We start from the raw sequence: 18,792 nt of genomic DNA on the forward strand, positions 1-18,792 counted from the left end.
AGAAACGCATTAAAATTCAACGGAACAACAGCACGGGCCATCTATCTACAACAACATAGACAAGCAAAATACTATCAGGTACTAAGTTCATGATAAATTTAAGTTCAATTAATCATATTACTTAAGAACTCCCACTTAGATAGACATCCCTCTAATCATCTAAGTGATCACGTGATCCATATCAACTAAACCATAACCGATCATCACGTGAAATGGAGTAGTTTTCAATGGTGAACATCACTATGTTGATCATATCTACTATATGATTCACGCTCGACCTTTCGGTCTCAGTGTTCCGAGGCCATATCTGCATATGCTAGGCTCGCCAAGTTTAACCCCGAGTATTCTGCGTGTGCAAAACTGTCTTACACCCGTTGTAGATGAACGTTGAGCTTATCACACCCGATCATCACGTGGTGTCTCGGCACGACGAACTTTGGCAACGGTGCATACTCAGGGAGAACACTTTTACCTTGAAATTTAGTGAGAGATCATCTTATAATGGTACCGTCAAACAAAGCAGAATAAGATGCATAAAGGATAAACATCACATGCAATCAATATAAGTGATATGATATGGCCATCATCATCTTGTGCCTTTGATCTCCATCTCCAAAGCACCGTCATGATCACCATCGTCACCGGCGCGACACCTTGATCTCCATCGTAGCATCGTTGTCGTCTTGCCAACTATTACTTCTACGACTATCGCTACCGCTTAGTGATAAAGTAAAGCAATTACAGGGCGATTGCATTGCATACACTAAAGCGACAACCATATGGCTCCTGCCAGTTGCCGATAACTCCGTTACAAAACATGATCATCTCATACAATAAAATATAGCATCATGTCTTGACCATATCACATCACAACATGCCCTCCAAAAACAAGTTAGACGTCCTCTACTTTGTTGTTGCAAGTTTTACGTGGCTGCTACGGGCTGAGCAAGAACCGTTCTTACCTACGCATCAAAACCACAACGATAGTTCATCAAGTTAGTGTTGTTTTAACCTTCTCAAGGACCGGGCGTAGTCACACTCGGTTCAACTAAAGTTGGAGAAACCGACACCCGCCAGCCACCTGTGTGCAAAGCACGTCGGTAGAACCAGTCTCGCGTAAGCGTACGCGTAATGTCGGTCTGGGCCGCTTCATCCCACAATACCGCCGAACCAAAGTATGACATGCTTGTAAGCAGTATGACTTGTATCGCCCACAACTCACTTGTGTTCTACTCATGCATATAACATCTACGCAATAACCTGGCTCTGATGCCACTGTTGGGGAACGTAGTAATTTCAAAAAAATTCCTACGCACACGCAAGATCATGGTGATGCATAGCAACGAGATGGGAGAGTGTAGTCCACGTACCCTCGTAGACCGTTAAGCGGAAGCGTTATAACAACGCGGTTGATGTAGTCGTATGTCTTCACGATCGACCGACCTCAGCCCCGAACGTACGGCACCTCCGCGTTCAGCACACGTTCAGCTCGGTGACGTCCTGCGAACTCATGATCCAGTAGAGCTCGAAGGAGAGTTTCGTCAGCACGACAGCGTGGTGACGATGTTGATGAAGCTACCGACGCAGGGCTTCGCCTAAGCACCGCTACGATATGACCGAGGTGGATTATGGTGGAGGGGGGCACCGCACACGGCTAAGAGATCAACAGATCAATTGTTGTGTCTATGGGGTGCCCCCTGTCCCCGTATATAAAGGAGCTAGGGGGGAGGCGGCCGGCCAGGAGGAGGGCGCGCCAAGGGGGGAGTCCTACTCCCACCGGGAGTAGGACTCCTCCTTTCCTACTAGGAGTAGGAGAAGGGGGGAGGAGGAGAGAGAGGGGAAGGAAAGGGGGGCACCGCCCCCCCTCCTTGTCCAATTCGGACTAGAGGGAGAGGGGGCGCGCGGCCTGCCCTGGCCGCCCCTCCTCTTCTCCACTAAGGCCCATTAGGCCCAATATACTCCCCGGGGGTTCCGGTAACACCCGGTACTCCGGTAAATGTTCGAAACCTCCCGAAACACTTCCGGTGTCCGAACATAGTCGTCCAATATATCGATCTTTACGTCTCGACCATTTCGAGACTCCTCGTCATGTCCGTGATCACATCCGGGACTCCGAACTACCTTCGGTACATCAAAACACAAAAACTCATAATATTGATCGTCACAAACTTTAAGCGTGCGGACCCTACGGGTTCGAGAACTATGTAGACATGACCGAGACACATCTCCGGTCAATAACTAGCGGAACCTGGATGCTCATATTGGTTCCTACATATTCTACGAAGATCTTTATCGGTCAAACCGCATAACAACATACGTTGTTCCCTTTGTCATGGGTATGTTACTTGCCCGAGATTCGATCGTCGGTATCTCAATACCTAGCTCAATCTCGTTACCGGCAAGTCTCTTTACTCGTTCCGTAATGCATCATCCTGCAACTAACTCATTAGTCACATTGCTTGCAAGGCTTATAGTGATGTGCATTACCGAGAGGGCCCAGAGATACCTCTCCGATAATCGGAGTGACAAATCCTAATCTCGATCTATACCAACTCAACAAGTACCATCGGAGACACCTGTAGAGCACCTTTATAATCACCCAATTACATTGTGACGTTTGGTAGCACACAAAGTGTTCCACCGGTAATCGGGAGTTGCATAATCTCATAGTCATAGGAACATGTATAAGTCATGAAGAAAGCAATAGCAGTAAACTAAACAATCAAGTGCTAAGCTAACGGAATGGGTCAAGTCAATCACATCATTCTCCTAATGATGTGATCCCGTTAATCAAATGACAACTCATGTCTATGGCTAGGAAACTCAACCATCTTTGATCAACGAGCTAGTCAAGTAGAGGCATACTAGTGACACTATGTTTGTCTATGTATTCACACGTGTATTATGTTTCCGGTTAATACAATTCTAGCATGAATAATAAACATTTATCATGATATGAGGAAATAAATAATAACTTTATTATTTCCTCTAGGGCATATTTCCTTCAATCACATCATTAGAGAATGATGTGATTGACTTGACCCATTCCGTTAGCTTAGCACTTGATCGTTTAGTATGTTGCTATTGCTTTCTTCATGACATGCATGCTCCTATGACTATGAGATTATGCAACCCCCGAATACCGGAGGAACACTTTGTGTGCTACCAAACGTCACAATGTAACTGGGTGATTATAAAGGTGCTCTACAGGTGTCTCCGATGGTGTTTGTTGAGTTGGCATAGATCGAGATTAGGATTTGTCACTCTGATTGTCGGAGAGGTATCTCTGGGCCCTCTCGGTAATGCACATCACTATAAGCCTTGCAAGCAATGTGACTAATGAGTTAGTTGCGGGATGATGCATTACGGAACGAGTAAAGAGACTTGCCGGTAACGAGATTGAACTAGGTATTGAGATACCGACGATCGAATCTCGGGCAAGTAACATGCCGATGATAAAGGGAACAACGTATGTTGTTATGCGGTTTGACCGATAAAGATCTTTGTAGAATATGTGGGGGCCAATATGAACATCCAGGTTCCGCTATTGGTTATTGACCGGAGACATGTCTCGGTCATGTCTACATAGTTCTCGAACCCGTAGGGTCCGCACGCTTAACGTTCGGTGACTATCGGTATTATGAGTATATGTGTTTTGATGTATCGAAGGTAGTTCGGAGTTCCGGATATGATCACGGACATGACGAGGAGTCTCGAAATGGTGGAGACGTAAAGATCGATATATTGGAAGCCTATGTTTGGACATCGTAATGGTTTCGGATGAGTTCGGGCATTTACCGGAGTACCGGGAGGTTACCGGAACCCCCCGGGGAGTATATGGGCGTTATTGGGCCTTAGTGGAATAGAGGAGAGGAAGGGAAAAGGTGGATGGCGTGCCCCCCTAGCCCAATCCGAATTGGGTGCCCCCCCTTCCTTCCCTCTCTCCTCCCCTTCCTTCTCTCCTACTCCTACTACTTGGAAGGGGGGAATCCTACTCCCAGTGGGAGTAGGACTCCCCAGGGCACGCCATAGTAGAGGGCCGGCCCTCCCTCTCCTCCACTCCTTTATATACGGGGGAAGGGGGCACCCCATGGATACACAAGTTGATCATTGATCTCTTAGCCGTGTGCGGTGCCCCCCTCCACCATAATCCACCTCGGTCATATCATTGTAGTGCTTAGGCGAAGCCCTGCGCCGGTAGCTTCATCATCACCGTCATCAAGCCGTCGTGCTGACGAAACTCTCCCTCAACACTCTGTTGGATCGTGAGTTCGTGGGACGTCACCGAGCTGAACGTGTGCAGATCGCGGAGGTGCCATACTTTCGGTACTAGGATCGGTCGATCGTGAAGACGTACGACTACATCAACCGCGTTGTCATAACGCTTCCGCTTATGGTCTATGAGGGTACGTATACAACACTCTCCCCTCTCATTGCTATGCATCACCATGATCTTGCGTGTGCGTAGGAATTTTTTTGAAATTACTACGTTCCCCAACAGTGACAGCACACAATCCCGTCTCGTTCGAATTTGCAGCATTGGCAGTAGTATTCGCCTTCGTTTATCGAGGCCTTCACAAAGTAGTTCCTTCCCTTGTCCGGGTCTTCAGGTTCTGAATTGGACATGCCCAAGAGAGAACACACCTTGACCGTATGTCCGTCCACCTGGTAAGTTGTGTACATGCTGGCACGCTTTATTTCTTCCTGGAATCTGCATGTTTTTGTGCTTTGTTAAACTCTTATATGATGTTTGTAGCACCTTATGTTGAGGTAGGTCGTAACATAGCAAACGTATCTAAAATCAATGATGGCATGAAAATCCTTATTTTTCCCACATTTTTCTTGGGTTGTTTGTTTCCACAGGGCAACTGCATAATATTTGACATGGCAACTGCATAACATTTAACATGGCAAATGCAGTTTATTTAACATGGCAAATGCAGTTCATAAAACATGGCAAATGCATATTTGTCTCACACGACAATTACATATCATTTCACATGGTTGCTACAGTTCATTACACATGGCAACTACAGTTTAACACACATGGCAACTATAATTGATTTCACATGGCAACTACATATCATGCTTACAATGTACTCAGTGGCTATTTTCAATAGATCAGCATGTCATAAAGTTGGCAACTGCATTGCATTCTATATGGCACCTACTATCTTTATGCTTGTGCAAATAAGACGGTAAGATAATCCACTTGTTAAAAATCTTATTGGTATATATCTTGCTCATCTGCCTCTCCATCGGTAAATATGTTAGCAATTTAGGCTGCTTGAGCATGGTGTTTGCTTCTTGATGTAGCTCAGATCCCAGTATTTTTCTATTGCAAAGCTGTGTATTGCTTGGCAAACTGCAGCAATGAGTTGCCAGGGCTCACGTACCGCTTCAAAACAGCATTGAACCCCTCGCTGCGCTGAGTAGTCTGCAGAAATGGGAAGAAGCACTGCACGAAGTAGGCCGGCACCCAGTACATTCGCTTCTCCCACAGGCTAGTAAGTGTCTCGTTGTCTTGGACTTGGTATGTTTCAATCATAGCCGTCCAGCTCCGTTCAAACTCCTCCACCGTCAAGCTGTGGTCCACGCACAACTCGAATGCCTTGTGTAGCTCTGGACGGTCTGCAAAGAATGGTCCTAGTGTCTCTTCAGCCTTCTTAATAATATGCCACCTGCAGTGCCTGTGCGCTGCCAACGGAAAGACCTCCTCTATGCTTGCACGCATGCTAAAACCCTGGTCTGTTATTATGTTCATTGGAGCAAGTCCACCCATGCACTCTAAGAGGGTTTTGAACAGCCAAGTGTAACCATCCGTATCTTCGTTCCGAACGAGTCGGCAACCGAACTGCAATGACTGATTGTGGTTATTTATTCCTATGAATGGAGCGCGGGGCATCTTGTACATATTAGTGAGATATGTCGCGTCGAACGAAATGCAGTCACGGAAATGTGTGTAGGCTCTTCTTGCAGCACCATCCACCCAATACATGTTTCTGACACGGTCCTCATCGTCCAATCTTATCCAGTAGAAGAAATCAGTATCTGTTTTTGCTTTCTCTTCGAAGCAGGCTATCGTGTCTTCTATATCAGCCAACCTGCTCTCTCTACGGTACTTTGCCTTTAGGTTTGTGACGTCTGCTGGTATGTAAGGCATGCTACTCAGTCTACCATCTCCGCTGTGGATCAGGGACAGTATTTGGACCATTCTTGATGGACCGACATTACAATCATGTAGCAATTTTACGAATTTCTTCTCGAGGGGGCTGAATCCTTTGTGGGCGCTCAGAAATTTTACCAGGTCAAACTTCTTTATGAGTTCGTGGTTGTGTTCGTCGAAATATTCGGTGACCACCCACCGTGCTCCATCTGTGTTTAGCTTACACCGGACAGGGCATTCCGTCTTGACAATGATACCTCTCTTTCGTTCCGGCACGACAGGCGCAACACCTTTACTCTTCTTGTTCTTTCGTGCCTTGTAGCACCTTATCTCACCTCTGCTGTACTCGTTAGTTTTTTTCCTATGGTATTCGGTGTTCACCGCAAACCCATGGAATATTGCATATCTCTGGTAGAATTCCTTGGCATCTTCAAACGAACCAAATCTCTGCCCAACATATGGTGGTTGAGGTATCATGATTTCTGATTGCCCATCTTCTTCATCCCCTTGTGCTTCGTCATCAGTTTCATCATTCACTTCAGTATCAGCGGTTGTTTCATCTGCTTGAGTGTTGCTTGTGCTGGTGTGCAAAGGTGTGCTTGTCATCATTGCTGGAACGATTGCCAGTTCCGACACTGATTCTGCATTGTTTGTGGCAGTATTGTTGACTTGCTGGTGGAACGCTCCTTCCGTGTGCTCAGAGGTTCCCGCAGTAGATGTCCCCGCGCCGCTGTTGATTGTAGTTGAAGGTCCTGCAAAAAAACAGGTACGTGTGTAAGCATTGCTTTAATGGAAGGTTTATCGTAATGGAATATAGCAACTGCATCTGATTTGGCATGATATCATTCATACAGCAAGCCATGGCATCTGCATCTGGCCATGCATGGCAACGCAGTTTTTCAGCCATGGCAGCTACAGTTCAACAAACATGGCAGCTACTGTTGCCAAGACATGGCAACCAGCATCTTTAGCATCAAAACTTGCATTCTAGGTACGAGCCCACGAGGCAAATGGAGTCAATCACGAATGTTGTACGCACGCAGACGGTAATTGACAAATCCTGAAGACAATAGATGACTATTTGCATGTGTCCACTTGGTAGCATTTTTGTTGTTTGCCGCCACCACCGTGACAAATCCACTTTCCCCCCATGCTTTCCCACAAGAGCAAATGCACTATTGTTTGTTGGTTCACATATTTTTACCTTGTTGTGCCGCATGTGCTAACCGAAGTTGGTCTGTCATTCAAATTTGTTGTGCTCTATCTGCAATAGCGATGGCCTGCAATGGTGAAGCTTGCCACGATACGTTTGCCGATGTGGTTCCACCATAACAACCTGCGATCATTAGTAGTTGGTCAATGCATGGCAATTGTAGTTTGTACAATATGGCACATGTAGTGGTTCAACCATGGCAAACAGATTTGTTCACACTTGGCATCCACAGTTGTTTAGACATTGCAATCACAGTTGATTAGACATGGCAACTGCAGTTGATTAGACATGGCAACTGCAGTTGACCAGACACGGCAACTGCGTTTTGTCATGACACCACGTAAACACCAATGTCACCTATGTTCCTTTTTCTGATTCGTTGTCCACAAAATCACTTCATACGACTCACATGTGTATGACGTTGATGGCAGGTACCTGGTTGCCGCTTGTTGCCACGTGTTGCATGATGGTCCTGCGCTTTTCCATAAAACTCGTAAGTCTTTGCCATCCTTGCAAGTTTAATTTCATGGCCACATCAGTATGCTTCTTTCGTATGCGTTACCTGATTTGCCACATTGGCTACTTGAAGTTGGTCTCCCGTACATCTATCAGCGTTAGCGCCCTGTGTTTGAACTTGCCATGGTATCCCTATGTGTGTGGTTGTGTCATAAGAACGTGCGAAAAATAACATTGTAGGACATAAGTAGAATGCCATTTTCCTCGTCACAAACATGGCAACTGTCCCTTTTTTATCATGCATCGTACCGATGTTCGCGTACTGCTCTAGGAGTGGCAGCAACGGCCCTGCGGAAATGAGTTGATTGTACTCTGCTGCATCCCAAGGGGGCACTTCCGGCCTTTGAGAAAACCAAGGACCAGTGTCGTCTTCATGATTCATTTTTCTGCTTTTTCTCCCACTGTGTTTTCAGTCACTGCATGAACAAGAACGCATGAATATTCGAAAATGCATTCTTGCTGTTTGCACATACAAGAAAACACGGCAATCTTACCACATTTCTTGCATAGACAACCAATACATCATGGCAAGTAGGACATGCACATTCATTCTCTTTTTCTAAAATCTGGATGCCAACTATCATTTTTTACCGATGGCAACAGCCAACATAATATGATGGCAAGTAACAACATAACATGGTGGCAGCTAACGGCACAGATATGTGGCAACTAACGTCAGATATGGGTGGCAATTAATTTTCTCCCTCCCTACGCACGGACGAGACTTGCCTGCTCCCCGCGCGTGCGCCCATCCGTGCTCCCGCGTACGTGGCTTGATTTGATTGGAACAAAATAAGGCCCGGCCCCACCCCCTTAAAATCAGGGGGGAGATGATTAGATTAGAAAGGAAGAAGGGAAAAAGACATTCGTAGGATGAAGTGGGAGCACAGATGGGAGCATGGGGAGGGAGCAGGCAAGCCGGATCCCCTACGCACCACCCAAATTACTCCTTACTCCCCCTGATTTAGTGAATCCTACACAACCTTCTAGAGCAACTACTCGCAACAACCCAACCCAGAAGCTTAGTTCAAATCTAGGATAGAACATGGCAGATCTTGCGTATGTTGGTGGGCAAAGGGGAATAAACACAAATCCGTGGTGTGTTTGCCATGCCAGTGTGGATCTAGTCGCCATCTTCATAGGCAATCTAGAATTGCAATTATTTTGGGACAGAAGAAGGATGAGAAAGAGGAGGAGATCGAAGATCGACCTGTTAGCTCGTCGTCGCAACTAGAGAGTGAGGGGGCGGTGGGGGGGGGGGGGTGGGGGTGGGGTGGCGCTAGAGATCTGGCCTGGTTGCCATGGCAACTAGAGAAGGAAGACGATGGAGGTAAGGGATCGAGAGGCAGGAGACGACGGCGGCAGGTCGCACTGGGGTTCGAAGGAAGGCCGGGACGACGGGCGGGTTAGGTTGTGCAGGCATCGCGGTCGATCGCCCGGATGTGTGGACGATTGTGCCACACACCGGACATGCGGGCTGTGGCTGCGTGCGCCCGAACGCCGGTTGTCTCCATGTCACACAAGACATGCGGCACAACCCCTAAATGCCACACGCGTGGCAGTTATCGTCGTCCTTTTTTCTAAATCACACATTCCACACTCCCCCCACAGCCCGTCTCCACTCTCCGAGACCCCAACCCAATCCGTAGACGGTGAACATGGGCCGCCGCCGCCGCCAACCCTCTTCGCCGTCGCCGGCGGCGGAGCATCCGCTGGAAGACGACGACCTACTGCGCGAGATCCTCCTCCGCCTACCCCCACAGCCGCCCTACCTCCTGCGCGCCTCCCTCGTCGCCAAGCGCTGGCGACACATCGCCACCGACCCCAAGTTCCTCCGCCGCTTCCGCGTCCACCACCGGAAGCCTCCCCTCCTCGGGGACTTCTCGTATGAAGACGGGAGACTCTCGTTCAGATCCACCCTGGACCTGCCCTACCGCATCCCTCCCGACCACTTCCCCCTACAACTACAGCACCACGGTCGCGAGCCATGGACGTTGGTCGACTGCCGCCACGGACGCGTGCTCCTCATCAACAGCGAGATGCGTCAGGTCATTGTGTGGGACCCCTTGACTGGCGACCGCTCCCTCTTGTCACCTCCGCCGGCGTTTGACGACATGCACACTGCGGCGGTGCTCTGCGCTGCCGGCGAGCAGGGCCACGCGCATGGTGCCTGCCACTCGAGCCCTTTTAAAGTGGTCGTGGTGGACAGCTGCGAGCACGGCGATGAAACCGTCGTCTTCGTGAGTGTTTACGCATCGGAGACTGGCGTATGGAGTGATCTCCTCTCAACAACGCTTGCATCTATGGGTATTGCTGTTGGTAATCGCAGCACACTTGTTGGTAAGACCCTTCGCTGGTTGCTTCTGATGAGTAACAACATACTTGAGTTTGATATGGATAGACAGACGCTAGCTGTGATCAAAAGGCCACCTGGTGTTCGTTCGGATGACAGTGCTTGGATCATCCAGGCAGACGATGGCGGTGTTGGCTTCTCTGCTTTGTCGTGCCCCCACTGCCAGTAATCTGCTGCTACCACCAACCCTGTTTCCGAATGTGGGATAGGAAGGCCAATTGTTATGGTGTTGCCGTATGGGTGTTGAGGAAATCCATTGAACTGCAGAAGCTACGGGTTGGGGTTTAAGATTGAGACGAACAGGTCACATATAGTGCGTTATGCCGAGGATGTTCATGCATTATTTTTATGGGTGCACTCATCTCTCTTCATCGTTCAGCTTGAGTCAATGCAGCCCAAGGAGCTTTTTAAAAGGAATCATGTGTACACCTATTATCCTTTCACAAGTTTCTATGATGAAGGTAACTGTTGGAATTCAATTTATTTTCCATATATGGTTGATGGAATAACTTTACTGTACTTCTGAAGTGTTCAAAATCTCTCAATGAACTTATTAGTCATGTTCTTTTCTATGTTAGTGACTTGAGCATTAGCTCTCTGCGAAACTACGATGGTAGTGTACTGTTGTTCTTTTATAATGCTACATGTGAATTGCCGAGTCAGGAAACAAGGCATTTTGTAGGAGATGGGATAGTATTTTTGTTGTTAGCTGGACGCTGCAATTTCATATGCTTGATTTTCTTTGATGTTTTAGTTTTCTTGTCCTGTACTTGTGTACAATACTTACCATCAGGTCATATCGGACTTTTTAAGGGAGAGGCTAGTAAGATAATATACCGGCTTGAGGCCTTTCTTACTTGCTAAGCTAGCATTTACATTTAAACTCTATAATTCCTTGTTTGACAGATCGATACACTTTGACACTAGAAATGTTATTTTTTGTGTGGCCTTTAATTTCGTGGCTGCCATCAGATTTAGTAAACTAATTAATGCCTAATGTATAGTATAAAATGGTGATGCCTGTACTGGGGAGTTTCAGTCAGCGATAATACAAGAAAAGATTATTAGACGGTAGATTGGTAGTGTCAATGTGTATATTGCCACATTGCTGATCTTATAGCATGGGCCAGGTTTGAAATTTACAACAGATACACTGAAAACTTAGGCTGAAGCATAATATGGCCAATTTATAACTTGACTAGTACATTAAAGCTTAAATTATTGTTTTGTATTTCAGGTAGATCATGTGTTCATATTTACCTGCAGACTGTAGTGGGGCTGTTGGATAAAAAAAATCTGTTAATATTTACCTTGCTCTTTCGTGCTCATTTCACATTTTCTAATAATAGTTTACCTACCGATGCTGAAATGATGTGGTTTAAAATTTTACAAGTTTCATAAATCTGAAGTTAATACTGTTGATTTAACGCGTGAGCTGCTCCGTCCTTTGTGCACAGGTATCAGTAGTTTGAAGCAGAAGTAGCTTACTGGTATACTGCAACATGGAATGCTGACTCTTGCAGGAGTGACTATGACCGTCGATCATAGTTGTCAACTTGCTTGACTTGTAGAAACTATGTAATGCTCTGGTACTATTTTCAGCAATCCTACATGTAATCGTCAACTGAACACTCTGAAATGCCTGGATCCATTCAGCAGTATTGAGTAATGATTTTTCTGTTTTCATTGGGTTGGAACCCCTTCCAGTTCGATGCCAAATTTCGGTTTGAGCCATATTCATGTTGAAATATCCTCTTGCGGTGGCATAGAGCAAGAAAATTTTGTATTGTTGCATCTGGCTGCTGCCATGGGCATAGCTGACGATATGCCCTTTGCTGAACACCAGTTGGCTCGTTTGGTCTGGCCATATGCGCCCTGTGCAGCGTGGCGGTGAGCGATGGCAGCAGTCAGCTGAGATCCTGGGCTTCTACCACCATGAATTCGAGTTCTGCAACGGGGCTTGCGGTGTTTTGTGCACCAGTTAAATTGTGTCATGAGCTTTGTTTTGCAAAATCCAATCGAAAGCCCTGTAAGGGCTTGTTTTTTATAGGCAATTCCTTCGTATAAGTAGGGATTTTAGAGGGCAATTCCTATGTTTTTGGATGGCAATTCCTATATTGAAATTGCTGAAATTCTAGAGAAGGAATGTTCTCCCTATAACCCTTCCAGTGCGACCACGCTGGTCCCGGCCGCCGTACCAGTAAACCACGCATGTCATGCTATTCAAAGTTCCATGGCTGAAACAGACTAACTTGATTTCAGATGCCTTGGAATTATGTCAATCTAACCGATAGCACAAATCTCAGACACTTATAGGCTGAGAAAACAGTGTGTATCAACTGTAAAAAAAACCTAAATAACAGCTAGTATGTCAGACAGCAAAGAGAAACAAACCAATTTGCAGCAATGAAAGCCATCGCATTCAACAGAAGCAAATCGACCAAAGAAGAAACTAAACTGCAAACCGCACATATGACAGAAACTCGGGAACATGTCGCCACACAATCTCAGGCCAACACAGTTAGAGCAGAAGCACTGAATCATCACAATCACAATCACATAGACAAAATGCAGCAAAGTCTTATCAGCCAGGCATAGCGCCACTGCAAAGTCTCGATTCCGCAGACGCATCTTGCTAGTTGCTACATTATTCATTCAAGCAGAGAGTACTGTATGATGCGAGCTCCCGACATCCAGCGGCGCATGTGTGAATTCAGTACTAGTGAATCCTAAAGAGCGAGTCAGGCCTGCGCCTTGTCGGCGGCGGCCGGCTCCGACTTGGGCTGGGCCTGCGCGGGGGTGAGCGCCTTGATGGAGACGGCGTGGATCTCGGCCATGAGCGGCGCCAGCGCGGTGTTGACCATCCGGTGGCGCTCCAGCAGCCGCTTCCCCTCGAACTTGTCCGACACCACCTCGATCTCGTAGCTCGCGCCGCACCTTTGCACCAACCAATCCCATCAATCAATCAAACAAGCTTACAGGGCAAAAAAGTTACACAGATTTCAGGCTGCTTACCCGCCGGATGTATCGGTGACCACCTGAAATCGCAGGAACACACAGGTTAGGTTAGGTTAGGGTTTAAGGTGGAGACCGGCCATGGACGGACTTGCGGAGGGGGTTTGGAGAGAGAGGGGAGGGAGGCTTACGAGGTGGGTAGGGCTGAGCGCGGCGGCGACGGCGGCCTCCACGTCCTCCTTGGTCACGCCCATGGTTGGTCTGTTCGCGATTGCCTCCTCCTGCTCCCCTCTTCGCCCTCTCTTCTCGGTCTCTCTGTCTGTTCTGCCAAGGCAAACAGGACGGCGACTTTCAACTTGCCTGTGCGGCTTCCTCCTATCAATTTATCCCACTTGGCACTTGCCCAGGAGAATATTTCCGATGCTGTGGTCTCGGAGTCACGAATTTGCCCGTCACGATGTTCTTCCTCAAGTCGTAGTGGTCTAGGAATCGAATATTTGGTGCTTTTCTATGGGAGGGGAATTTCACGGAACAACAGATATATTATTTCAAAAATGCTGTAGAGATGGATAACTACGCTCGAGCATTCAGGCTTCTGGCAACACCATGCCAGGCGCAGTGCAGTGGATTTTACAAACCTCTGCACCAATTACATATTTTGTTCCAAACATAATGTACTCATACACCATCACACAAGCGCACTTTCGGTTGCCGGGAATAGGATTCAGAGCACTCCTGATTGCACAAGACCACACATTAACCCAGAACGATATTAGTTTGACATGGAGTAGAAGAAACTGGCACCACAGTCATGTGAATTCAAACACATGGAGTTGTTGTTACACAATTGTACCATGACTGGCTAAAACCCTACAGTCCAACAGTGATACTGCAGCAGATGACAGACAATCCATGTCATCTGCTGGGCAAACGCACACTACTCATAGTCCACAATCAGCAGGATCCCCCCATCAAACTTCATGGCTCACGCCGTTCGCAGAGGCGGAGAGACCAATATGACACCATCACCTCGGACAAATAGGAAGGGGATGGTACGCCTGGTTGTCTGCAAAAGGTTCAATGTTTGCAAGGGTTAGTATATCAACATCATCATGATGCATTTCGCAGATAAGCTTTTCTTGTAGAATTAGATTTCTCCAGAAACAAGTCATTATGTTCTTGCAGAACCTAATGTTAAAAATACATCACACTAGATCAGAATCATAAAGCTCCCACAATTATAAATGATTCAAATAGGTCTGTCCTCTTATGATGATCAATGGATAAGAATGCCAGACATCCATGACATACTGGCAATCCATGAGAAAAATGTGTGAAAGGATGTTTTAGCGTGCGTTAGGCACCCACCCCTCACTGCCCAACGGACTCCACACATTATCAAAACACGCACACACGCTGAACAAGGTAATAAAAAAATTCCATTAGCATGCGACAATTACCATGATTCATCAATGGGCAACTGTGTTGGAAACAATCACAGCATTACCTCCAAAATTGTTGGTTGACAAAGTATACATCGACATTAATAAAAGCATAAGTCAAAGAACTTACTCGCACAATTTCCTCATATGTTTCATCGTCGATCTCAACAGTTGTTACAATCTCCTCAACATCTCCAAGGATCATGTTCAAGTGCTGATCATATGCCTGTGTACAAGGAAAACATCTCAGGCCTCAGCGACTACCATCCCAGCATGATTAACATGTTATGATATATATATGGACCTCCGCAATCCACATGAGTAGACAGTGAATAAAAGTGTGACATTAATTGCAGTGCAGACTAAAAACAAGCCATTGCAGCGCAGCACACAATTGATAAAAAAGCACATCATGCCATTGTGGTTTATCAATAATATGGACCTCCACAATTCACATGATTAGAATGTGGATGCAAGCGTGATAATAATTGTAGTGCAGACTGAAAACAAGTCATTACAGCACGGCACGCAATTGAAAAAGCGCATCATAACATTGAGATTTATCGGTAATTTTCTCCATGTAAACTAGTAGATTAAAGAACATATCAAGTTGCCAACTCATGCTTATAAGCACATACACCAGAAATTCATCCAATACTACCAACGAACCTGTTAAGTAGCCTCAAAGTTTAATGTTATTGAGATGCTTCCTTATCTTTGTCGAATCGCAAGCAAGGTGTTTTTCTATTACTGCACATTCACACATTAACCTCCTAGACCGCATTGAAGATGAACACATATAGTCCTGGTCGCTTCGGTACGAAGCACAGCGAGCACATTTAAGTGGAAAAGGTGGGATACAACCTAGCCAACCAAAATAATCGACGAAATTGGAAGCCAAAAAGCTCCTCCCATCTCACCGGGCATACAAAATCGTCGCAGGCCAATATTAACCAAGAATTTGTTACACATCCATCCAACCACGGACAGGGCACAGACTACAGCAGACAATCGAAAGGGGATCCCGAGCGCTTACATGGAGCTTGCCGCGGAGCTCGCGGTCGGACCGGAGCTTGACGTAGATGCGCTCGTCGAGGCTGAGCCTAATCAGATCCAGCGGCTCCTTCACCGCGATCTCCTCGTCGGCCGACGCCATCGCCTCCGCCCCTGTCGCTCCGCGGAACTAAACCCTAGCTTCCGCCTACCCAATCGAACTCGCCAAGCCGCGGTAAGCGTCGGCACCGGAGATGAATGCTCGCGGTTTTGGGTGGTGGATTGGATGCCGTGCTGGCCTGCTGGATCTCTGGTTTGCCGGGCCTTCCAGGGCCACGACGCAAATATCATCACCCGGGGACGTGTTTACGAGCCCAGTGGGATTTTTGAAGCCCAGATTGGACGTCTCCAGCTCCAGCATGGGCCCATTCTGGGTCTGGGCCGTTTTGTTTTCTTTTTTCTTCCGCTTCACTTTTTTGTTTTCTGTCTTCTTTGTTTCACATGAAAAAAATGAACATAGACCCCCCCCAACCCATGTTTTTATTAAAAATATTTATTTTAAAACATGTGAACATTGATTTATTATTGAACTTTTTAAAACATGAGATGGATTTTTTTGCATACATAAACATTTTTATCGAGACACAGGAACACCTTTTCCATGAGTTTTATTTTTAAGTGGTTTTAAATTTTTTTTTTGCTTTTTAGAATCTATGAAGTATTAAATAAGAAACTTTATCAAGTTTATTGGGCCAACGGTGTTGCAACCATGTGGGTGTTATAGGGGAAACATTGGCACGAGGCGTATAATAGGAGCTCCACACTTTTTGTCGTAAAAATTGAGCTCCACAAATTTTTTAAACGAGAAAAGGGTCCCCAAGGACCCATAAACTGCATTTAAAATAGAGTGGTGTTATAGAGCAGTTTACAACATGGCCCAAAAGAAACGAGAAAAACTAGCCCCTAACTTTACAAGGAAGACCCCAAACAGATAAATGAAAACGCATATCCAAATCAGCCCCCCCCCCCACACACACACACAAGGACCGCCACAGCTCCATCCATAGCGCACCAAGCACTAAGAAGAATTCATCGACATCGAACATAGTGCATCACCTCTCCGGAGGTGGAAGAACGGTCGCCCTTTGGTCAAAAGAATCAAAGGCCGAGCAGTTGAGGCCCACAATCAACCGTTGCCACATGTGTTGTAACTCCACCACAAGCACACTTGATGGCGAGCTTCAATCCACCTATAAACTCCAACTCCCTCTTATTTCTCCACCGCCCTAATGGCATGAAGAGTCTCGACTGACCAAAAGAACCATCTCCAGATCAGGGCGGCACAAGACCTTATCGAACTAGCAAAACCACTTAATGTAACACACGTGTGTTAACGACCTACTCCGGGTCGACATCTCTCCAGTTGCCTCTAAGGCCACCCTTAACATAGACCTACCATGTGTAGGGGGTCCCGCGCTCATCCCACCTGCTCTACATTAGCTGGCAACGCCATCAACAACGAGAGTGGGCCGAGCTAGAGTGACTCATGTGCCTCTCAACGAGGTACAATGGGCAGTCGAGCAAGAAAAATTTTCTACTCTGCTCACCAATCCTTGGCTATGGCTTTAGACTAGCCCAATCTAGGATTATATATCCCAGTGAAGGCCTCTAGGCTATTTTGTTCTTTTAGTGGTGATTTTATTTTTCTTCTAAATTCACATATATTTATTGTATTAATAAACAAAGTCAAATTGTGTAACATGGAAAAAATGGTGCCATCCATACTCGTCTTGTGCCCTTGTCCAAGCCACATGCACACTTAGCGTTGAGCTAGTGACATTGGGTAAAAAAAATTAAACACAATACAATCGCAGATGCTCACATACACAGGCATACACTCGACATCGGGTAATTTTAAAGTGCAATGCATAACATGTGAATTTTATATTTTCTTCCTTGGACAATTTGGCGCAAAATCTATTATATAAGGCTTATGATTTATTTAGTTTTTCTATAAGATCATGATCATGACACATCATGTATACTTTGACTTGGGCAATTTGGTGAAAAATGACGATCGAATACGTCTTGTACCAAGAATATTTGTTTCAATTATTTCCAAGTTCATATCACCACCCACTCCAACAACAACAAAATCATATTACCAATTACACACGTCTTTTTCTTCGCCGTCGACCATTCAAATTGCCAAATATGATAATCGTTCGCAGGAGGCGAGCGAAGGGGTATGCATACGTGGCTATTTTGTTCTCGTCATGGTCATGTTTTTCTTTTCTAATTTCATATATATTTATTTCATTAATCAATAAACTCAAGTTGTTTAGTAACCCAAACAATTGGGCCTTATACAAGGCAATGTGCTAATGAAGATGCTTGAAGAATAAACTAGTTTTTCTTGAAGCATTGGTGCTTACTTGTAGAGGATTGACGCTTAATCAGGCACCCCTCCTGTATGGGTAAGCACTGATGTTTAAGAAAAACTTGGTTAGTTTACTTAGCACCTCCCTAAGGACCTTGTATTGTACAAGGTCTTATCGTGTCATCCATACTCGCCTTGTCCGGGGCATTTGCACACTTAGCGGTGAGCTAGTGACATCGGGTGGTTTTTAATTTTAAAGTGCAATGCACTATATGTAAATTTTATATTTTCTCATGTGGACAATCTTTTGCGAAATCTATTATTTAAAGCTTATCATCTACCTCTCCATTGTCTAGAATTTCTTGCCACTCAAGCGGATATATCTAGACGTTTGAGCGACTAGTAATTCAGGCTGGAGGAAGTATTTTATATAAGTTCTCGATCATGATTTATCATGTAGACATGGGCAATTTGGTGGAAAATTACAATCAAACACATGTTGCACCAAGAATATTTGTCTAAAGTCTTTTCAAGTTCATATCACCACCCGCTCCAACAACAAAACAAAGAAAACCATATCACCGATTACACACGTCCTTCTCTTCACCGTCGGCCATTCAAATTGCTAATAAATATGATAATCGATCTGTTCTTGAGGTGTCCTAGTTCTCTATCTCGCACAGAAGAAAACAACCTGTCAGGCTGATCTTTGCTCCATTTTGCCACCCTCTTTGTCCCCCTCTCCGTGTCGCTTCCCTCGTGTCTCGTAGCCCT

General features: G+C 45.9%; 4 protein-coding genes across 4 annotated transcripts; 1 reads left to right on the forward strand and 3 right to left on the reverse strand.

Annotated features, from left to right (window-relative positions):
- Nucleotides 1-5,335: 5,335 nt before the first annotated feature.
- Nucleotides 5,336-7,887, reverse strand: LOC109750365 (protein FAR1-RELATED SEQUENCE 5-like). Its single transcript, XM_020309334.1, has 2 exons — nt 7,815-7,887; nt 5,336-6,918 (listed from the first exon to the last, which is right to left on the reverse strand). The coding sequence occupies exons 1-2, from the start codon at nt 7,885-7,887 to the stop codon at nt 5,336-5,338; spliced, it is 1,656 nt and encodes a 551-aa protein (XP_020164923.1).
- A 1,573-nt stretch (nt 7,888-9,460) lies between these two features.
- LOC109750376 (uncharacterized) lies at nt 9,461-11,934 on the forward strand. Its single transcript, XM_020309343.4, has 2 exons — nt 9,461-10,709; nt 11,706-11,934. Exon 1 carries the CDS (start codon nt 9,554-9,556, stop codon nt 10,415-10,417), a length of 864 nt encoding a protein of 287 aa, XP_020164932.1. The 5' UTR covers nt 9,461-9,553; the 3' UTR covers nt 10,418-10,709; nt 11,706-11,934.
- An 835-nt stretch (nt 11,935-12,769) lies between these two features.
- Nucleotides 12,770-13,680, reverse strand: LOC109750405 (protein BOLA2). Its single transcript, XM_020309364.4, has 3 exons — nt 13,395-13,680; nt 13,264-13,286; nt 12,770-13,185 (listed from the first exon to the last, which is right to left on the reverse strand). The coding sequence occupies exons 1-3, from the start codon at nt 13,455-13,457 to the stop codon at nt 12,990-12,992; spliced, it is 282 nt and encodes a 93-aa protein (XP_020164953.1). The 5' UTR covers nt 13,458-13,680; the 3' UTR covers nt 12,770-12,989.
- A 279-nt stretch (nt 13,681-13,959) lies between these two features.
- On the reverse strand, nt 13,960-15,950 carry LOC109750384 (sm-like protein LSM3A). The gene is made up of 3 exons (XM_020309351.4): nt 15,682-15,950; nt 14,776-14,871; nt 13,960-14,269 (listed from the first exon to the last, which is right to left on the reverse strand). Exons 1-3 carry the CDS (start codon nt 15,799-15,801, stop codon nt 14,189-14,191), a joined length of 297 nt encoding a protein of 98 aa, XP_020164940.1. The 5' UTR covers nt 15,802-15,950; the 3' UTR covers nt 13,960-14,188.
- Nucleotides 15,951-18,792: the final 2,842 nt, after the last annotated feature.

Source organism: Aegilops tauschii, chromosome 3 (assembly GCF_002575655.3).
Source record: "Aegilops tauschii subsp. strangulata cultivar AL8/78 chromosome 3, Aet v6.0, whole genome shotgun sequence".
NCBI classification, from domain to species: Eukaryota; Viridiplantae; Streptophyta; class Magnoliopsida; order Poales; family Poaceae; genus Aegilops; species Aegilops tauschii.